The sequence below is a fragment of the Vipera berus genome (assembly GCF_964194415.1).
Source record: "Vipera berus genome assembly, chromosome: 2".
Lineage (NCBI taxonomy): Eukaryota > Metazoa > Chordata > Lepidosauria > Squamata > Viperidae > Vipera > Vipera berus.
In genome coordinates this window covers 36,131,121-36,152,487 of record NC_138203.1, presented here as the reverse complement: position 1 = coordinate 36,152,487, position 21,367 = coordinate 36,131,121, and the positions used below count along the sequence as shown (strand labels likewise).

At 37.5% G+C, this 21,367-nt stretch overlaps 2 protein-coding genes across 5 annotated transcripts in view; both read left to right on the top strand.

The window, feature by feature from the left end:
- The window catches only part of SSBP2 (single stranded DNA binding protein 2), a 158,498-nt gene extending 150,327 nt beyond the window's left edge, over nucleotides 1-8,171 (top strand). For all 4 annotated transcript variants that reach the window (XM_081321303.1, XM_081321305.1, XM_081321302.1 and 1 more), the window contains one exon: nucleotides 1,281-8,171. In XM_081321303.1, coding sequence (XP_081177429.1) covers nucleotides 1,281-1,310 — 30 coding nt within the window. In that variant the 3' untranslated portion in view covers nucleotides 1,311-8,171. The remainder of the gene's footprint in view (nucleotides 1-1,280) is intronic.
- Nucleotides 8,172-14,797: 6,626 nt separating this feature from the next.
- The window catches only part of ACOT12 (acyl-CoA thioesterase 12), a 32,896-nt gene continuing 26,326 nt past the window's right edge, over nucleotides 14,798-21,367 (top strand). The window contains exon 1 of the mRNA XM_081318853.1: nucleotides 14,798-14,988. Coding sequence (XP_081174979.1) covers nucleotides 14,871-14,988 — 118 coding nt within the window. The 5' untranslated portion in view covers nucleotides 14,798-14,870. The remainder of the gene's footprint in view (nucleotides 14,989-21,367) is intronic.

Here is a 21,367-nt window from a genome sequence, read left to right as displayed (position 1 = left end):
TAAAAAAATTGTAGTAGTTCTTCAGTTACTGAAGTAAAATGATGAAATTAAAGTATTGAAATCAGCATTGTTTTACTTTGTTTAAACCAAGAATTCTGTGTAACTGTAAAGTAAGAATACATTGGATGAAGCATTTCAGTAACTTGGTCAAGAAATTATAAGTAACTCTTAAACAATTTCAGTCTCCAAGACATAGTGGAGCTTGGTTGTCCGATGCCCCTGTCCGCATCCATGCCCCAGACTAGGCCATTGTTATATCATCATAATAGTTTATTAGACTGAAATCTTGTGCAATTTGGTGATCTTAGGAAATGTTACAATTTTTAATATTATAGTGGAAGCACCACAGGGGAAGGGTAACAAGGTGTGCTGGTGATTGATTAATAGTACAAAAACATGTTCTGTTCTAAATTTCATACCGTGTTTCCCAGAAAATAAGACCCAGTCATATTTTTGTTTGGATCCAAAAGAGGCCCCAGGTCGTATTTTCAGGGGAGGATCTTTTCCACTCACCTCGTAGCGGTGGTACTGACAGCCCCGCCCAGCTGACCCACTTCTTCTGCAGCCAAAGGAGCAGCTTCATTCTGCAGCTGAGAATGGAGCTCGGGCCTGCATTTTGCCATCAGAGGCCTTTCCAGAAGGTCTGCATAGCCCAGAACCAGAATCCATAGCTCGCTTCTTAGATGCAAAGGCCTTCTGGAAAGGCCTCTGACGGCAAAATGCAGGCCCGAGCTCCATTCTCAGCTGTAGAATGAAGCTGCTCCTTCGGCCGCAGAAGAAGTGGACCAGTGAGGCAAGTGTCGATCCATGGGAGGCCTGGTTGCAATGGTAAGCTCCACCCCCACCCTAGCTTGATTTTTAGGGGAAGGTCTTACTTTCGGGGAAATACGTTATACTAATTTAATTACATTATTTTAATAGACATTAAATATATACACATCAGTTTGCACACAATTTCCATATCAAAGGCAGCAGGAGAAAACAAAACTCTAATGCCTATCATAAATCATGAGAAACTTAAGGGGTTTCAGTATCCAGATATTTCTATAACTATTTTGCTTAATCAAATATTATATGGCATGCAAAATTATAGCCAATAAGGTATGACACTTATCTTCATTGCCAAGCCAGATACATATCACATTGTTAAATTGTTATTATGTTAAATTAGTAATAATAGTCATATGTTATTATTATTAAATATGATACTTGCATTTCAGATTCACTATTAGTATCTTGGTAAATGAGTTGCAGCTAAAATGTGAATTCCTATTTTTCAGTATTCCCCCAGCATGACAATGAGTGTGTGATCCAATACCAACTTTCTTCATGAAGGCTGCACTGAGTTGGCCCTCTCCAGAGAGCTACTAAAGAAGAAAAAAATTTCATCCCTGTGTACAGTTTAACAGAAAAGATTTCTGCCACATTTGGACCCACCATTATTTTCCAACCATCTTCCCTGTTTTGTGAAGAAAGTGGGTCTTGATCTGGTTTCAGCTATGTGGCATATCAGAGCTGCCCAAGACTGAACTGCAAACAATTATCTGTGTATGTATATGTAGGGATAGGTGTATGTATGTGTGTGTTACAGAGACATAAATATGAGCACATACATATATAGACCTTCAGGACGTTGTAAAATATTATCACATGACATCTTAAGTAGAAATAAGAAATAGGGACTTTTATTCCATCTTTTTTATGTTTACATTTTATCTTTCGAAAGAACTGCTTCCTTCTTCCCATCCAACCTGTTTTGTGCTGTGTATATCACTGCTTTATAAGTTATTTTTTTAAAAATGATCTCAGATACATTGTTTTTGTCACTGTCAGCCATCATCGTTAGGAATAAAATTGCTTATGAGAGGGCTTTCATAAAGTTTTACTTAATACCAGTAATCATGTGAATTGCGGACTACACTTGCTCAAGAAAAAAAATATTAAGTGCGTTAAACTTGTTCTTTGCCTTCCTGAAATTGAGAAAAAAAGAAGAGTTCTGTGCCCTACTTCTTAATAAATGTCTAATACTGCTATACTAAGCATATTTTCATGGTGGTAAACATTGAAACAAGTTTACTCCCAAGTTATATGACTAGGATGCATATCCTTTAATATTTGCTTTCAAGGTATGACTGAGTTTAGCTCAACTTTTTGATCTATGCAGAGAAATACAAAATACTTGTTGGGCTTTGATTAAAGTGCTGGAGCATACAGGAATAAAATTGGCAGGATTACAATGTTGGGGAAATACTTAGTATGATCTTCCACAGGTGTTCTAATTATAATAAAAACAGCTATAGATTATATTGCTTATGCACAATATTTTCCTCTAATATTTATCATAATCTCCCAAGATTACATATGCATACTCAAATTATTTCATATGCCAAAGTGAAAGAGACAGCAAGTTACTTTACCTCACTATACTTACTGGCTTTATTATTCCTATCTCCATCTCATTATATTTTATCAATATTATTAAACCACTTTGGATATTACTAAAATCAGTAAACTTAAAGCCCTATATGATCAGTAAATTTATTACATAATTTTTTAATTTGGCTTAAGGTACATCTGCTGCCTCAGAAACAAATGCAGCTATTAAATCTGAAAATAATTTTAATTGGCTTTATGTTAAAAGACCAGGGTAAATTTAATCCAGTATCATATTTTTTTGAGTTCCAAATAACAGAAATTTAAAGTGCTTTATATGACGAAAGCATGATAATTTCCCCATCCTGTTTTTGGCAAGCAAATGATGTGTGAAAAAACTATATCTATTCCTATTTTCAATTTTGCTATGAGAATTACCCATTTTGTTTGATAATTCCCATATAGTAGCAGCTTCCATTATCTGCATATCTTGTATTGTAACTTTCTACTTCCATAAATGTGGAAGTAAATGTGCTGCCTACAAGAATTTATTTCCACCTATAAGAAGGAACTAATTTTACATTAGTTGCTAAAGTGGCATTGCAATCTATTCATGTATACTTCCTGCTGAAATTGCAATGAAAGACTTTGAACAAGCAGCAGTTTTACACTTCTTTTTTAAAAAAATGGGAGGGGAGATCATTCTTTAAATTGTGTGCTGGTATTGAAGAAAACTTGGGGCAGTATCCAGTCATGTCATTCCAGGCAGAATAGAATTCACCAGTGGAACATGTTTCTTCTCGCCTGCCAACCATCAAATCTGCTCTGGAGGATTAGGAAATCATATAGAGCAAATTTAGATTGTGCCAGAAAGGTTAAAAAAAAGGGAAATGAAGTCCCGTCATGGAAGCAAAATATGATACTTACAAAACTTTGGACATGTCTCTTAAGTATCACCATTACTTCTAAATTAGCCTTGAAGAGCTGAGTAAAGTTGCAATGTGTAACCTAACACATATTTATATTTTTACAAAATTAAATCTATGATTCCAAAGTATTTTATTTTCATTTTATTGAACACTCAGAACAAGACAATAATTCTAGTTAGTATCCAGTGATGTTATTTTATCTGGAAAAGCTTTTTGATTCAGCCAAACCTTACATGAATGCAATGAGGGAAGAGATTGTCTGTTCTTTTTCAAAAATATAATCCAGGAAATTGAAAACAAAATGGGAAGCAGGTCCTTTCTCTCCCTTTTGTTTATGGGAACTTCTGCTGGATTAAAGTGTCTTCTCAGAATTGAAGGGCAGATTTGGATATGATTCCTTAACCCTAATACTTAATTTTTCAGATATTCATTTTATGCATGTAAAAATCTGTGCCTATTTTTTCCAGTAACTCATTTCCAGTACACCACATAAAATGATAACTATGAATGCTGTGCACATAATATCTAATGACAATGCTAGTTATACATTGTATTTTTGTTTAGATTCTTCTGTATGTTCTAGTAAGTTATTTATAGAATTTGGCAATATGAAGAACAAAATTAAAATAGATTATTGATTTTCAGTCATTGATTTATTCCTCATATGTTAAAGTTCCACATGTACTATTTGTGGTGTAGTCCTATATGAACCTTAATGCCGTGATTCTAATTCCCACCCCCAGACCAGTGCATTTAGAACAATTAAGATGAACTTATATTTTATCTTGGGAATTTTTAATGGAATTTCTCCAAAGGCCAAGTGGAAACCATTCACAAAACATGATACATATATGGACTTCTTAAAAGGATTATATGTGATCAGAATATCAGCTTCCTTTTGTATCCTGCTTAAAAATATTGTGAAAAAAATCAAATTTATTCCTACCTATCTCTTTAGAAATATTCTGAAAACTTTGCTAGAAGTTACTGGTGAAAATGATAAGTAAATTAAAATTGATCTCATAACCTGGAACATTAGGTGTGGGTGTGTGTGTGTGTGTGTATGTGTGTGGGTGTACATATATATATATACACACATTCATACAAATTTAAAATGCCTGAAATAGATTGGGTATTATTTAATAAACATACAGGATATAATCCATTTTAGTAGTTCCTACATAAAATGTTTAATATGAATTTAAATGATTGCTTTAAATTTAAAATCAACGATTGAATTTGGTGTGGTTTTCTTTATTCTCACAACTTGTTGCACATAGTTTCAGAAAAGATGGTGTAATTTTCTTTACCTCTTTTTCACCAAGTCCTATGCTTTAGCCACAATGACAGCCTACCACATAAAAGGACATGGTCCTTCAAGCTTCTAAGTCACAGTAACCAATTTCTAGTTGGAAGATTTTCATTTTTGCCTGATTCATCAGATTATCATCAGCTGAACCTTTGGTTGCCACTATCCTGGCCTGATTGGTGCATCCCAAATACTTTCTCATCTCTATACAAGATCCTAGTGGAAAAAAATAAACCTAGAACAGCTGACATCCAAAAGCACCTGATTTAGTTATCAGGTGCTTTTAGTTAAAGCTTCCAACTGAGCCTTTTGTTTTTAAGAAAAATGTAATGCTGATTTAAAATGCATATTTCAATCCAGTTACAGTAAGCAATGGGCTGACTCATGTAATGCCAAGCAATCAAATCCTAATTCCTTAAAATCCTGGTTTATAGGGCAAGCACAAATCATACTCTTAATATAACAGCCATAAATGATTTTCCAAAACTCAGAATTAGCCCATTAAGTCATGAAGAGAGGAAGGAATAAGCACATGGCTTGCATATGTAGCACCAAACAATTAATAATATACCAAATCCTTTTGAAAACAGGAATGTAAATTAATCATAACTATAGCAAGAGAGTGGCTATTTGGTTAATAAGAGTAGGTGTTTCTATCTATGGATTACAATCTAGCACCAAAACTCAGTTGACTAAAAGTCATTACTATGTTTATCATAATTGTGATTATATGTCAATATGCTGGATGTAACAAAACTATGAAATTAGATGATGAATTTCGAAGAGGATTAAGTTGTACATTTTTATTCTTTTACATTGGTGTCACACATTTTTGCCAATAAATATTGCACTGATTTTTTTATGAGTCCTAATGTATTATATATTTTTCCCTGATTTCCTTTTTGAAGAAACTCATTATGGGCAGACCTAGCATATAGTGTTTAATAAAAGTATCTCCATGATATAGGGCAGGGGGCCAGATGCGGGTCAGATGTGTCATGCCAAAATCGCGCCCACCCCATTGCCGGCAATGGGAAAAATGTCGCAATACGTTGTGACACGTCACATGACGTTATGAGTTTGACACCCCTGATATAGGGTGATCTGGAAAAAGTATTTTTTCATGCTATTCATCAGACATTATTGCACAAATTAAGCCTTCATTCTAGTCGACAGTATATACTGGAATTTTAAGCATAACTAGTGAATAGTTATGTATGTTAATTCTTTTGGTACATTAAATATTTAAAAAAAACAAGATGAAACTTGAAGTGTTTCAGGTTACAATTTAATATCAAAATACAAAAATTCATATTTCCAGCTTGAATACAATGTAAAATTGTGATTATGAAATACACACTTCTCTAAAAGTTCTGATGTACATATGGAGATCTATGCAAACACAAATTCTCTAATTCTTTCAGTGCCAAGGAATATCATTAATGCATTTTCACATGGAACATTTCCTGACTGTTGAACAGATTGGTCAAGTCTTGCTCCTGTTGAAAATTCCTTATACTAAGTGAAGCCGGTCTTTTTTCATTGGAACTATCAACTAGGATTTGTTCGAGTTCAAGACTGCTTCAATTATGTTATCCATTATTTGTGGCATTAGGATTTTATGCCTTTCTAAATAATGGCATTCTAGATAGACAAGCATTTCTAATAATTCTACAGATGTCCTGTGCAATGTCAGTATTTTATTTTTAAAAGATAAATGGTTTCCCTTTTTAAAGTTAATTCACAACAAAATAGATCAAAATTAAAATTAGGAAAGAACATGATCAGTTTATAATTGGAATTATTCTGGACATTAGATTCCAATTGTACCACTAAAATAAGTCATTTTCTAATTTAATGTGTACTGTAATCAAATCTCAAGTGCTTATGGCCATACTTTGAATATGTGAGCATTTACATTTTTTAAAAAAAAAACTCAATTTAGCTTCATTTAGAAAAATGTATAATATGATATAGAATTTGGCATGAGAAATAATGGCTATATATGCATTGGGATTTTTAGGATTAGTACTTAAGGCTTGTTTAATAAATTTGCAAATGATTGTCCTCTATTTCCAATCACAATTTAGTGAGCCTTATCAAGCTAAAGTTAAATCCCACAATTTGAGTGGGAAAATTAGCTTTTATTTCATCACCTAGGACAGGGGTGTCAAACTGCTGGCCTGCAGGCTGGACGCATCAGGAGGAAACTGCGCCCACCTCATTGCCGGCAATGGGGGAAAAGTTCCAATACGTCATGTGACATTGCGAGTTTGACATGTCTGACCTAGGATAACTACTACAGTTGCTATTTTTAGATCCTTAGCCAGTTGTCTTTGTATATATCTACTGAGTGATGTTTAAGACCAGATTTTGTTTTTGTTTTTTAAAAAAGTGGTTCTGGCTTTTAGAGTTTTAAACATTTTTACACATTTAGAGTTTTGTATTATAAAAATATTGATATAAACAACTATTTCATTTATTTGCAAGTAAGAGGGAAACTATAGTATACTATACTAGAGACTACTATACTATAGTGTAGCAGAAATACAGGATTTTCCTAGAATATAAAGGTAAACTAAATAAAGTTTCAGCTTTTTATATGTGATGAGAGAAATTTAGAACGTTTAAAGTACAAGTTTTTATTATGTAGCAAACCATGTGCATTTCTGCAACCAAGAGTATGGGCAGTAGTAAAGCTTATTTTCAGTGCTTGCTATCAAAATATTATAGAAAAATTATTTGGTTAATCCATGCTTTACTTTGTACCTATATTCAGCAAGTAACAATACACACACTCCAAATTTTAACATCAGATCAAGAACTAATTAAGTTCATTATTTAGTTCCATAAAATGGCTGTTACGTTCCCAAGAAAAACTCATACATACAAACAACCTAAAAATTCTTTTGCATTCCTAATACTTCAAGGGCTGCAATCTCTGAATATTAAAAGCCTTATCAATTTATAATCTCCAGTAGCCATAAATAGGTGAGTTTGAAACTTGCTAGTCTGTTAAGCCATCAATTATAAAATTACAGACTAATGAATGTATTGAATAAAAATGTTATTATGCTATTGTCTGAAAGCAATTAAATGAAATTACCATGAAAGAGATTTTCAAGTACTTCTGTTGAGAAGCTGTCTTGTCTTCCTCCTCTCATCAAAGTGCCCCATACCACATCTGTTTCATATCGCATCACTCTTTTGAAAAACAAGTGAAATATCAATACTAAAATTTCCACAGAAAAAAGCTCGTTTCAGTCTATTGTCCATTAATTTATGGTACTGTATCTCTATATGTATTTTCACTGAAAGAAAATGCATCACACAAAGGTTAGAATATAAGGAATAGAGGAAAGAATTTGAAAAGGTTGATATAAATGGATATGTACATGCTTATGTCCATATTTTACATGGTTTTCCCAAGGGGTTTATTAAGTATAATTTATTTTTAAAAAACTGGTTGACATTAACAAAAAACTGTCAAAGAGGATGATAAAGTGTTAAGGCTTAATAAGTGTTACAGTTTTCTATGGAAGATAAATGTATTATTTAAATCTGTAAGTTTCTTAATTTCTCACTTTAAACAAATTCTGAGACTTTCAAAAACAAATTTTCTCATGAATTTCCACATCATGACACTGAAGTTCAGATTCTTATAATTCAGGAAATAGAAGACAGAATTGAGGAATATGAGTTATGAATCCTCCCTTACATCCATAGTGGAACAGAAAACAAAATTCTACAGAGTGTAAAAGCAAAGTGTTTTACAGAAATCCAATTATTACAGTAGATAAAGCTGACTTTTTAACATTCAGAATGGATAATGAAATTGCTAGGGGTAGTCCTCAACTTACAACCACAATGGAGCCCAACATTTCTGTTGCTAAGCAAGAGAGTTAAGTGAGTTGTACCCCATTTTACGAACCTTTTACCACAGTTGCTAAGCAAATCATTGCAGTAGTTATGTAAATCATGAAGTTGTTAAGTGAATCTGGCTTCCCCTACTGACCTCATCGGAAGTCAGCTGGGAAGGTTACAAATAGTGATCACATGACCCCAAAACAGTGCAACAGTCATAAATACCAGTTGTCAAGAGCCAGAATTTTGATCGTTTGACCATAGGGATGCTGCAATGGTGGTAAAGTGTGAAAAACCGTCATTTTTTTTTCATTTTTTTCAGTGCCATTGTAACTTCAAATGGTAACTAAACAAATGGTTGTAAGTCAAGGACTATCTGTATTTACAAATGATGTACTTTAGTATGTTAATTTATTAAGACGTTAGAAATTGGAATCAAAATACATCAATAAACAGGGGCAGCATTTTGGGCTGTGTATGGACTTTGAAGACACTATTTTGGTTACAGGTCCAACTATGTGTGACCAAATATAGTTTAGTGGAATTAATTATATTACTTTAGTTAAAATTGTCCTAGTCACAACTAATTTTTAGAATGTGACTGCTTTAATAGTTTCAAAATGTATTCTTTATAAGTCGTGTAACAATTACTGGCAAAATTTATTATAGTATAACTTGTCCATTCAATCCATATAATGTATTAAAGAAGCTACAGATTTTATGAAATATGTTCAACTATATTTTAACTCCTCAACAGTTCTGTCCAGAAGTAAATTCTATTGTATGTATATATAAGGTTTACAATCAAAAATAAGTTTGCTTTAGGTATGTATGAATCTCATGGAAAGCTAATATTCTGCTGTACATTAAAATGGTTTGTCTAGTAAACACTCATTTCAAAAATTTAAACAAAAATTAGACAATATATAGTTTACAAGTCATGTCTCTCAATATGAGTAATGTTCATACTGATTAAAAAGAAACATTCTAGAGGCAAATATAGGGCTTATAAGTGGAATTTATTCCCAATACTTCGCAACATTAATATGAGACCACATATTAGCACAATGGTTTAATGAATTGAAAATACTCTTAAAGTCTCACCTATTTTACAGTGATTTTCTGTACAATTTATTTCTCTAGAAAGGTTTTAGACATTCTGTAAATTACATTTTTAAAAAATCTGAATTGAATTGTAATTCTAAAGTATTGAATACAATGGGCGATGCAGAAAATCTTTTAGTCTGAGAGATCTAAGCTTGATCATCTTTCCATATTCATTATAATTTTATCATAAACACATCATCTGTTTTTATCCAAATCGCTCTCTTTCATCTGTCTTCCTCTGTTTTTTTATTTATCAGCAAGCATGTCTCCTGTTTTCATGTATTTGGAATTGGCCCCTAGCAATTCATTTTGCTGTTCATTCATGTACCCTTCAATCATGAAAGAGGAAAATTCCAGATCATGGAAGAAATTTTACTGCTGTTTGATTTTTACAGTAAGAAAATCAATCCAGCAATATTTCCTGTGATTTCCAACAAACCTGTGAAAAAAGCTATTGTTTTTGAAAACAATTTCAGTACTATATAATTTGTAGGGCTCAGTTAAGAGAATTTGGAATAAATGATATTATAGTCAAAATTATCTACAATATGCATTGTGTTAACACTTTCTATTTTTAGCAATCCCTCTCCTCCACTTTTTATACTAAAAATTACAGGCTTTTGCTTCCTTTTATTAAAAAGAAACTTTTCTTCCTGACTTTACATACCACCAGCATCTCATTCAGTGTCCTATCACAGGTACCAGAAATACTGTAAGACTGTGTGCATACAAAAATTGGCCTATTTTTGCAGTAATTTACATCTAAGTGACCTTTTGTACAGATTGTGAAACACTATTTAGAATACAGCATGTATATGTATGTATGTAGATCTATAACATACCACTGTATATTACAATATATGTATTTACACACATGCATATCATGCTCTCCCCCTGGTTTATCTGTTATTTTCAACTCTTGGCTTGATTCGCCAAGAGAATTCTAAGAATTCTTCCAAGAATCACAAGCATATAGCTAAATCTTATCGAAGTGCTTAAAATTTGATGAAATACAAATTACAGTGGAATCAATAAACTTGGATTGTGGCAAACCAATGGCAGCTAATGTAAAAGTTCTGACCAGGCAAAATAAATTGTAACAAGTATATTTTTCCTGTTGGAGCATATTAAATATTTTACTGCACAGTTCTTTGAACATTAACTTTTTACAGTGTGGCCTAATGTGCAAGAAACCACACTCCCAAATGACTTACGTTGCACCAGCTCACCTAATTGTCTAAAATGTCATTCAAGCCATAAATTCCTTTCAGATGTGTTTTTGTGCAATCAAGACCGTTGTGGTCAAAGTCTTAGGTATAGACATTTTTCACCATATACAGCTTGTATGTATGTGCTTTGGCACAGAACTGGACATATTAAGTCTGGTGTCTTTTCTTTCCTTCCTTCCTTCCTTCCTTCCTTCCTTCCTTCCTTTCTTCCTTCCTTCCTTCCTTCCTTCCTTTCTTCCTTGGTATGTCTTTAATTTCACCTACTGTAGTCTAAATTTTTATTATGATCAAATATTTCATAAGCATATTCTTTGACAACAAGGAAGTGATACAGATACCTTGCAAGTAGATATGATGTCAAAACTAAGCTGAAAACAGAAATGTTTTGGCATTAAATCTTTTTAAACTGTTCTAAATTGTAATTTCGTAGAAGTATAATTTAGAATTATGTGAAATGTCTGAACCAACTGGGAAGTTTTTGAAATAAATCACTCAGCAATCATTTTATAAAATTTAACTTCTAAATGCACTATGATTTATTACAAATATATATTTTCTTCTGCTTGCAGATATGGTTGTTCCATTTTGTGATAGGTTTTAAACTAAGACAGTTGATTTTGTTGCACTGTGTAACTGCATGATTTCAGCAAGTGTACATATGTACCTGTGCAACATTATTTGGGGTTTTGTATTTGAATTTCAGTATTGATTATTTTTGTATTTTACTTTACCTGTACTGGAGTTGTTGTAGACATAATTTATACATATGATTTAAAAACTGTTTTTCAATTAAAGTCTTTAAATTGTAAAATTTTGTTGATGGAAACTCATTAAAATGGTATAAAATTATATTAACAATTGTGTTTTAATGCTTTCTGTATATAAAATGTATTTATCTGTTTTAATCGTGTTGTCTTGCAATTTTGGATACATTTTAGAATAAAGTTTCATTTTCCAAAATAAGTTGTATTTTAAAAGCTATCTCTTTTAAAAGATATCCAGAAGTGGTCCTAAAAGCAACATTAAAATAGAATTGTTTAAAATTATTTAAAGGTAAGTAGTTTAAGCATTCTGGCTAGGATGCAAACAGCAAAACACTGTCTATGTTCAGTCAGCATTTTTTTGGATCAACTGATACTATTCTGTGTGTTTCAAAATAAGTTTGATTTTAAAAGTTCATAGGAAAAAAGACATCCATTTTGCTCTCTGAGTTCATGGAAACCTAACCATAAACCTATGTGGAGTTTTCACCCAATGGGATTTTCCAATGGATTTTACCAGGATAGATTTAGAAGGTGGCCTGGGAAAGTTTCAGCCCTCTTCATCGTAACAGGAATCTGTCCATTATACTCTCTGAATTCATGGAGATCTAACCCTAATCTTAAATGGATTTACCCTCCAATGGAGTTTTCCCATAGATTTTACCAGGAAATGTAGAAACGGTGGGCCCAAAATGTCTCCGTCCTCCTAATAATAGAATAACAGAGTTGGTTGTCCAATCTCTTCTTTAAAACTTCGTGTTGGAGCATTCAACAAGTTGTTTAACTGATTAATTGTTCTAACTGTCAGGAAATTTCTTCTTAGTTCTCGGTTGCTTCTCTCCTTGATTAGTTTCCATCCATTGCTTCCCTCCTACCCATACCAATGCACTGGGAATCTGTTGGTGACATCCATTTTACTCTCCAAGTTCACGGAGACCTAACCCAAACCCCAACCCTAGACAGCTGGAACTCAAAAGTTCTTAAAAACTGGTTTTGCAAAGAATTTGGAATGCTTGAATGAAGATTTGGTATAGATTTGAGATGTAGGATATTGTTGTTAGTACAGGTAGTCCTCGACTTATGATTGAGCCCAAAATTTTTGTTGTTAAGTGAGACATTTGTTATGTGAGTTTTGCCCAATTTTACAATCTTGTCACAGTTGTTAACTCACCAGTTGTTAAGTGAATCTGCCTTCCCCATTGACTTTGCTTATCAGAAGGTCAAAAAAAGATGGTCACATGACCACAGGGTAGTGCAACCATCATAAATACAAATCAGTTACCAAGGATCTAAATTTTGATCATGTGACCATGGAGATGCTGCAATGGTTGTAAGAGTGAAAAACAATCATGTCACTTTTTCAGTGCCATTGTAACTTCAAATGGTCACAAAATGAACTGTTGTAAGTTGAGGACTACCTGTATAACTGTATTTTATTGACATATTTATATATTAAATTATGGCATTAATATTTTGAGTTATTTTGATATATTGTAGTTACTGATAATACTGATTCTCTGCTACAAGCTTCTTAATTTTACCTGAAATAAATCTGTTCCATAAATCCTGTTCTAGGGAGACTTTCATCTTGGATAATCCTTCCATGTCTTTGCAATAAAAGTAGTATGTGGTCTGTTCATTGAGTCTACTTTTAAAAGAGCTGGCATATTTTATTGCAATAGCTATTGCCTGTCAGATTTTATTGATTTTCCCCCCTTTCTTTAGAAAATGTGGCAAAGATTTTGCCAAGAGGTATTTGTAGTTACTCTTATTTTTGTATTAAAAACACCTAATTCATAGATGCAGAACATTTAAAGAAACAAAAGTAAAAGAAATCTCAAATACAAAATGAATAATGCCTGATATCTTGATGGAAGCATCCTAAGTATAATAGTTATATTTAAGATTGTTTCTTTTTAATCTCATAAACCTGCAATCCTATAATCCTTTATCTTGGAATAAAGTTTATAGAACTCAGTGACATTTCTTACATTTCTATAAGACCAGGTAAAAATGTATACGGTGCAGCCTAAATTTCACTGAAAAAGCTTGACAACTTTTTTCAGAGCATACATAGCTGATTAACTGAGAGATAGCCCATGCTGGAAGCCCAAAGATTGAGAGTTTGCCTTAGGCACAAAATCAGTGGGACATCCCAAGAAGAAAAGAAATACAAATTCCAGTTTAAAGCTACCAAATTGTGGCACATTGAGCAACACTCCAGGTGTTTGACTAGATAATCAGCTTTACACTTTTTCCCCCCTACACTTACTTGATGACTTCCAGCATGGGAACAATCTGGCTTGATGGCCAAAAAGACTGGGAATTCCTTACTTAAATCAGTCTCTGGTATTTAAGAATCTTGGACAGGATCCTTGAGGGGGAAAAAGATGCATAACATGTTGTTTTCCTAAGGTTAACTTTCAACATGTGGACTTTACACCAGGCTTTTCTCAGGACAGACCTCTTCAGAGGTATTGGGTTTACAAACTCCCGTACCTTTAATGAAAAGAAGGACGAGGGGTGACATGGGTGACATGATAGCCGTGTTCCAATATGTCAGGGGTTGCCACAAAGAAGAGAGAGTCAAGCTATTCTCCAAAGCACCTGAAGGCAGGACAAGAAGCAACGGATGGAAACTACTAAAGAGAGAAGCAACCTAGAACTGAGGAGAAATTTCCTGACGGAACAATCAGTGGAACAACTCGCCTTCAGAAGTTGTGAATGCTCCAACACTGAAAGTTTAAGAAGAGATTGGACAACCATTTGTCTGAAATGGTATAGGGTTTCCTGCCTGAGCAAAGGGTTAGACTAGAAGACCTCCAAGGTCCCTTCCAACTCTGTTATTGTTATTATACAGCCTGCATGGGAGTTGTTGCAAGAGGCATCGGAACAGACTTGAAAGGCTTCGGGGTTGGAGAAGGCAATTCCAGGAAAAGTCGTCAAGCAGCGCGGTAGCTGAAATCGTCTGGCTTAAACGATGCGCCTCACCTCGCTACTCGTTCCAATTATTTCGTAGGAGCTGAATCGACGCAGCCATACCTCGTTCGCAGCCACCTGCCACAGCTCGGGAATGAGGGGAAAGGTGAAACTGCCGCACTCCTTCCACCCGTGGCAAAAGCGAACAGCCGGGTTGGAAGGTGCGACCGGCTTGCTTAAGAGGCCCAGAAGCGTGCCGGAGCACATTAATCACGCCTGAGCGCCACAGAACCGGGGGAGGGAATGCGAAACTCCGGGCGGCATCTGCTCTCGGAGGCGCCGCGGCAAAAGAAAGCTCGCCGGCGAAGGAGACGGTGCCATGGCGAGCGCGCAAGTGCACATGTGCCAAACCCTCCTTACCGCTCACACGAACCACCTCGGCGAGCTCAGCCCCGGTCAGCTTCTCAAGTGGATCGATACCACGGCGTGCCTGGCCGGTAAGAGCAAGCCCCTCTTTCCTCTCACGGAGCACCTCCTTCTTAGAGCGACGTGCATTGGGGATCCCATCAGCAGGCTCGGTGGTGGGTGGGGGGGGGGGAGGAAGACCGCAGAAAACCATTTGTTGCAATAATCAAATAAAACAGCAAAAGAAAACAAACTACTATTATATAACCCAGCATTTCTCAACCTTGGCTTGGCAACTTTAGCAAACAGAGTTTTTTTTGTCTGCTATTATTTACTAAAGGATTCTTGCTAAGGTTAGTAGTTCTGTTTTTCAGACATTTTAAATTGGGTTGGACAATAATTCTTCATTTTTCGATTATTGTAGTTATTTGTAACTTTACCATTAACGTAACTTACCTATCTATCTACCCATCCACTCTGGAATATTCAGTATAAAGCCCCTGATAATTTTCTGGGTAATCCAAATAATACTTTGCAATTGAATTCATGAAATAATAGCTGGACTAAAGAACATTCTGTACTGTATGAGGAAACAGTATTTTTAACAGACTTTAAGAAACCAGCAACAATAAGCATCCCTGTTATTTACAAAATAACTACTTTGCAACTTTGGTCCTTAACCATTACTATATATGACAGTGCTTAACAGATTATAGGCATGTTGGTTTATCTTGGTTGGTTGGTGCATCTTGGAACTGCAGTCCCAGTTCATATGGATGTCCATAGATTGGGGAATGGTGATTTAATGTCTGACAGTTTAATTGGATAAAAGCTGCAGGAATAACAATAAATTATATATAATTATAATAAATAATAAAACTGCCATTTTATTTATTTATTTGTATCCTGACTTTATTGTGTTTTCATTAACTCAAGGCAGTAAAAATATCCAACACACCTTCCTCCCCCTATTTTCCCACAACAGCAACCCTGTGAGATGGGTTGGGCTGAGAGAAAATGATTGGTCAAAATCATCAAGCTGGCTTTCATAGCTAAGGCGGAATGTGAACCCATCATCTCCCACATTCTAGCCCAGTGCACATTAATAAATTCACCATCAATCAATTGCAAAAAGCAGTTTGGCTTGAAACAGTTTACATCTTGTGACATACCTTTAATATGATTAAATAGCAACATCTGCCTACTCCAGGCCCTTGGGAAGGACTTGATAAGGGTGTTATGTACTGGGCTCTTGAGAAACACCACTTGGTTTACTGTAGCAGCTAACGGCTCTCCAGCAACTCAAACTACCAGTCTCCTGTGCTGCAATTGGCTATCCCCAGGTGGCAATGGTTGATTCAAACCTATTGGCTGCCACCTAGGGGCTAGAATATATATTACGTCTGGTTGCGCAATTTGCCTCAGTACAGTTCCAGCATAAAATAAACAATGAGTTATCCTGTATTCAGCTTCGTGTCTTCATTCCTGCACCAAAGAACCCGCTATTTAATAGTGGCAACGAAGGTGGGATCCTGCTTTGCTGATTAAAGAGCTGAAGTCCATGAGGGAAAGGCAGCACATGCCACAGGGAAGAGGCATTTCCCCCCCCCCTCAAGGCCGGCTAGCAAGCTACACTAGCAGCCTTGTACTCAGAGGACCCATTCCCTAAGCCTAGAAGCAGGATCCAGAATATCTCAGGAACTAGAAAGAAGAATGCCGAAGGTTGGCAAATTGAGAGAGTTCGACGTAAAACACCCGGAGGAATGGCCATCATATCTATCGCAGGTAGAAAACTACCTCAGAGCCAACCAGATTGCGGAAGAAGGACTGAAGGCCGCAACGCTACTCTGCGTATGTGGCCCAGCTACCTTTGATTTAGCCGAGAACCTTTTCACGCTGACACCAATGGAAGCGGTCTCTTACACAGATCTCAAAAAGAGGCTAACCGGGCACTAACAGCCCAGGATGTCTGAGATGGCTTGGCAATTCAAGTTCGACCAGAGAGTGCAGCTTCCCGGGGTTGACAGCATCAGAGTTCATTGCGGGCCTAAGGCAGGCCGCACGCCTATGTAAGTTTTCAAATTTAGAAGAGCATCTACGAGACCGGCTCATCTATGGCCTACGGGGCAGAACGCTTCAGCAGAGACTATTTGCTAGGCCTAATTTAACATTTTCTGAAGCACAGGATGAGGTGATGGCCGACAAAACTGCCGGGGCCGCCGTTCAAACCGTACAGCCTACCAAATTGACAAAGTTAGAAGAAACGGTCCACCGTGAGGACTCCAAGCGCACCGAAGGAATCTTCGAGAAAGAAGAACCTGAAATCAACCGACTCCAAAAGCAACCCAACGTGCCACACTGCAACGGCCAGCCGCGAGAGGACAATTACAGGGCAGCTCTCTTACCGAGATGTAAGGGGTGTGGTGGCAACCATTTCTGTGCCAACTGCAGATTTTGTTCAGCCATGTGTAGAGCTTGCGGAAGGACAGGCCACATCGCAGTTGTTTGCAGAGCCTGCCAGAGAGACCAGCCACCCAAACACCAGTCGGAAGAACCGACAAGGAGAGGTACTGGGGCCCAGGGTCCAGTTAGTGTGGGATTCTTCAGAAGCTGTAGAAGCGTATGCCGCACCGGGGCTCAACGCCTCCTCAAGTCCAAACTAAAGCTCTTGGTAGAGCTACAAGGAGTTCCATGTAAGATGAAATTAGACTCCAGCTCTGCAGTCTCAATCATTTCTCAAGACACTTTTAACTTCGTGTGTAGGCACAGTAACAATTGGGCCAAACTAAGACCCTCAGATATAATTCTAACAGATTTTCAAAATGCTCACGTTAAAGTTAAGGGAGAAGCCACCTTGTTGGTAAAGTTTAAAGGGTTTGGGGGGCACCTGGATGTAATAGTAGTAGGGGGCCAGAGAACAAGTCTCATTGGACTCGATTGGTTTGAGGCTTTAGGTATTCAGATTACTGGCATAAACCGGACACAAACTGCAGACTTCATGTCAGTGTGCGAGGAATATGCGGATGTTTTTGATTCAGCCCTAGGAACATACACAGGCCCGCCTATCTCATTTAAGCTAGATCCCAATGTAGTTCTAATCAGGGTTAAGCCTCGCAGGGTCCCCTTTGCCTTAAAACATAAAATTGATTCCAAAATTGATAAGCTTGTAGAACAGAGCGTGTTACAGCCTGTTGATGGGGGAGTGGGAAACTCCTATAGTCACTCCACTTAAAGCCAACGGGGAAATTCATATTTGTGCTGACTATAAATGCACATTAAATAAGGCCCTCAAGCAACACGCTTGCCTGGTCCCAGTGGTCAGCCATATTTTAGCCTCCTTGCAAGGGGGTACTATTTTTGCTAAACTTGATTTAGCACAGGCCTATCAGCAATTGCCGGTTGATGAGGCCACAGCCGCGGCTCAAACGATCGTGACTCACAGAAGGGCATTTAAGGTTAAACGCTTACAGTTTGGAGTCAGTGTTGCACCGGGTACTTTCCAGGGGATCATGGAGTGTACACTCAAGGGTATTCAGGGCGTCTGCCCTTATTTTGATGATATTCTTATTGCAGGGGAATCCTCAGAAGTGTTGTCCAGTAGGCTCAGGGCTGTTTTGCAGAGGCTTCGCACAGCAGGCTCAAATTAAAAAAGAACAAGTGTAGTATTGGGGTTTCTTCAACAGAATTCCTGGGTTTCCGCATTGATGCTAACGGCATTCACCCCGCTGATTCTAAACTAAAGGCCATTAAAATGGCTCCTAGGCCCAAATCAAAAGGAGAGCTGCAAGCATTCTTGGGTCTCCTAAATTTCTATCACATATTTCTACCTCATAAGGCAGCAATAGCAGAGCTCCTCCACAGGCTTCTAGACAAGAAAGCTCCATGGAAATGGACTAACTTACATGAAAAATGTTTCCAGGACTTAAAAGCACTACTGTCAGAAAAGTCCACTGTAACTCATTACAAAGAGTCTAAACCTGTATGTCTTGCATGTGATGCATCTCCCTATGGGGTGGGGGCAGTTTTAAGCCACATAGAAAAAAATGGGAAGCAGGTTCCTATAGCATTTTACTCAAGGACTTTGTCCTCTGCTGAGCGCAACTATGCTCAGATTGACAAAGAGGCCCTGGCCATCGTTGCTGGAATAAAAAAATTCCATGATTATTTATATGGCAGGGATTTCACAGTCTACACTGACCACAAATCTCTGTTGGGACTGTTCACAACAGACAAACAAACCCCCCACATACTCTCTCCAAGAATGTTGAGATGGTCTATTTTCCTATCTGCATACGATTTTAAATTAATTCACAAACAGGGCAAGGAAATGGGCCATGCTGATGGCCTCAGCAGACTACCACTGCCACTAATGGATCCAGATCCAGGTCCTGCTGCTAGAATATTGTCCATACAGGACATACCTGAGTTTCCTCTCCATGCAGGGGACATTGCTGCTGAAACTGCCACAGATAAAATACTGTGTAGAGTGTTGTCATGGGTATACACGGGCTGGTTGGAATTTCAGAGCTATTTTGTCAGGAGGCATGAGTTATCTGCCCATAAAGGGTGCATATTATGGGGAAACAGAGTCACTTCCCTAAGAGACAGGGTTTTGCAATCAGTACATGAAGGCCATCCAGGCATTGTCAGAATGAAAGCTTTAGCTAGAAGCTACCTCTGGTGGCCTGGCCTTGATAAGGACATTGAGGCTCAAGTCCATGGTTGTTATACATGCCAGAAATCTAGGCCTGAAATGCCACAGGCTCCTGTTCACAGGTGGGAGGAAAAGCACACTTCCTGGTCTAGGGTTCACATAGACTACGCTGGGCCTTTTCAAGGACAGCTCTTCCTTATAGTAGTGGATAGCCACTCCAAATGGCTGGAAGTAATTCCAGTTCCTAACATGACTACTGCTAGGACCATCCAGGTGCTGAGAAAACTCTTTGCCACACATGGGTTGCCTGATGTCTTAGTTTCAGACAAAGGGGCCCAATTCACTGCTGCTGAATTTCAGACTTTCCTCAGAGCTAATCTCATCAGACATGCAACGTCTGCACCTTTTCATCCATCTTCTAATGGTCAAGCTGAATGCATGGTGAGGACAACGAAGGAGGCACTCAAGCGCATTGTCACAGGTGATTGGCATCACAGATTGGCAGATTTTTTACTCTGCCAGCATTCTACGCCCTGCACTGCCACAGGTAAAAGTCCTGCAGAACTACTTTGGGGGAGGCATTTGATTACTAAACTGGACAGGTTGCATCCAGACAGAGTGGCAGAAGAAGCCTCTCGACCAAAACCCCAAGGGGGCTGCACATGGGCGATTGGGTTTGGGCCAGGAACTATGGTCATGGGAATCTGTGGGTTCCTGGTCAAATCACCAAGGCATCCGGACCCCTATTTTATGAAGTGGGGTTGGAAGGAGGGTGAGTTGTCAGAAGACACATTGATCAGCTCAGGAAACAATTTCCAGAACGGCCACTAAGCAAGGACTGCGTCATAAGTCCCTCCCAAGGTCCTCAAACTTGCGGCCAAGCCAGCCCTCACATGGACTACCAGGACTTTTCTTTCTTAACTGAGATGGAACCAGAGGGAGAACCGGGGAGCTCTGGAGTGGAACATGGACCCCCTGAAGAAGCAAGCCAACCGAACGTCAGCAACCACTGTGCCTAATCTGCTGGACAGATTGGGTGGGCCAATCTGGAGAAACCAGCCAGAGTGCATCGAATCCCCTTGACTCAGGAGCACAAAGGGACACAAATCTACCCAGCCCACGGGGTAAGCTGGTAGACCACAAAGTGATGGGAACTCCGAGACATTCCTCTAGGGCACACAAGCCTCCTTTGTATCTTGCAGATTACGTTGTAAAATAAAGAGCTACGGTATATATTGTTGTAAAACCTGTTGCCACTAGACTACAGAAACTAGAGCTATGTTGTAACTGCCTATTACTGCAAATGGAAGCCTGATCATTGAGATGTTGTTTAATCTCATTGTAACCTACATTGTTTTTTTTTGTTTTTTTATTATTATCACTTTACTTTTGTGTGTTTGAATAATGAGTCTTGACAATCATTGAGATTAATTGATGTTGTCATAGTCTGATCTAAGAGGGGAGGGGTGTTATGTACTGGGCTCTTGTGAAACACCACGTGGGTTGCTGGAGCAGCTAACGCCTTCCAGCAACCCAGACTACCAGTCTCCTGTGCTGCAATTGGCTATCCCCAGGCGGCAATGGTTGATTCAAACCTATTGGCTGCCGCCTAGGGGCTAGACTATATATTGCGGCTGGTTGCAGCCATTTGCCTCAGTACAGTTCCAGCATAAAATAAACGATGAGTTATCCTGTACTCAGCTTCGTGTCTTCATTTCTGCACCAAAGAACCCGCTATTTAACAAAGGGGACAAAAAAAGCCAAATCTAGACTAAACATTTGGCAGACTATGCAACCAATCATAATAATTCAAAGGA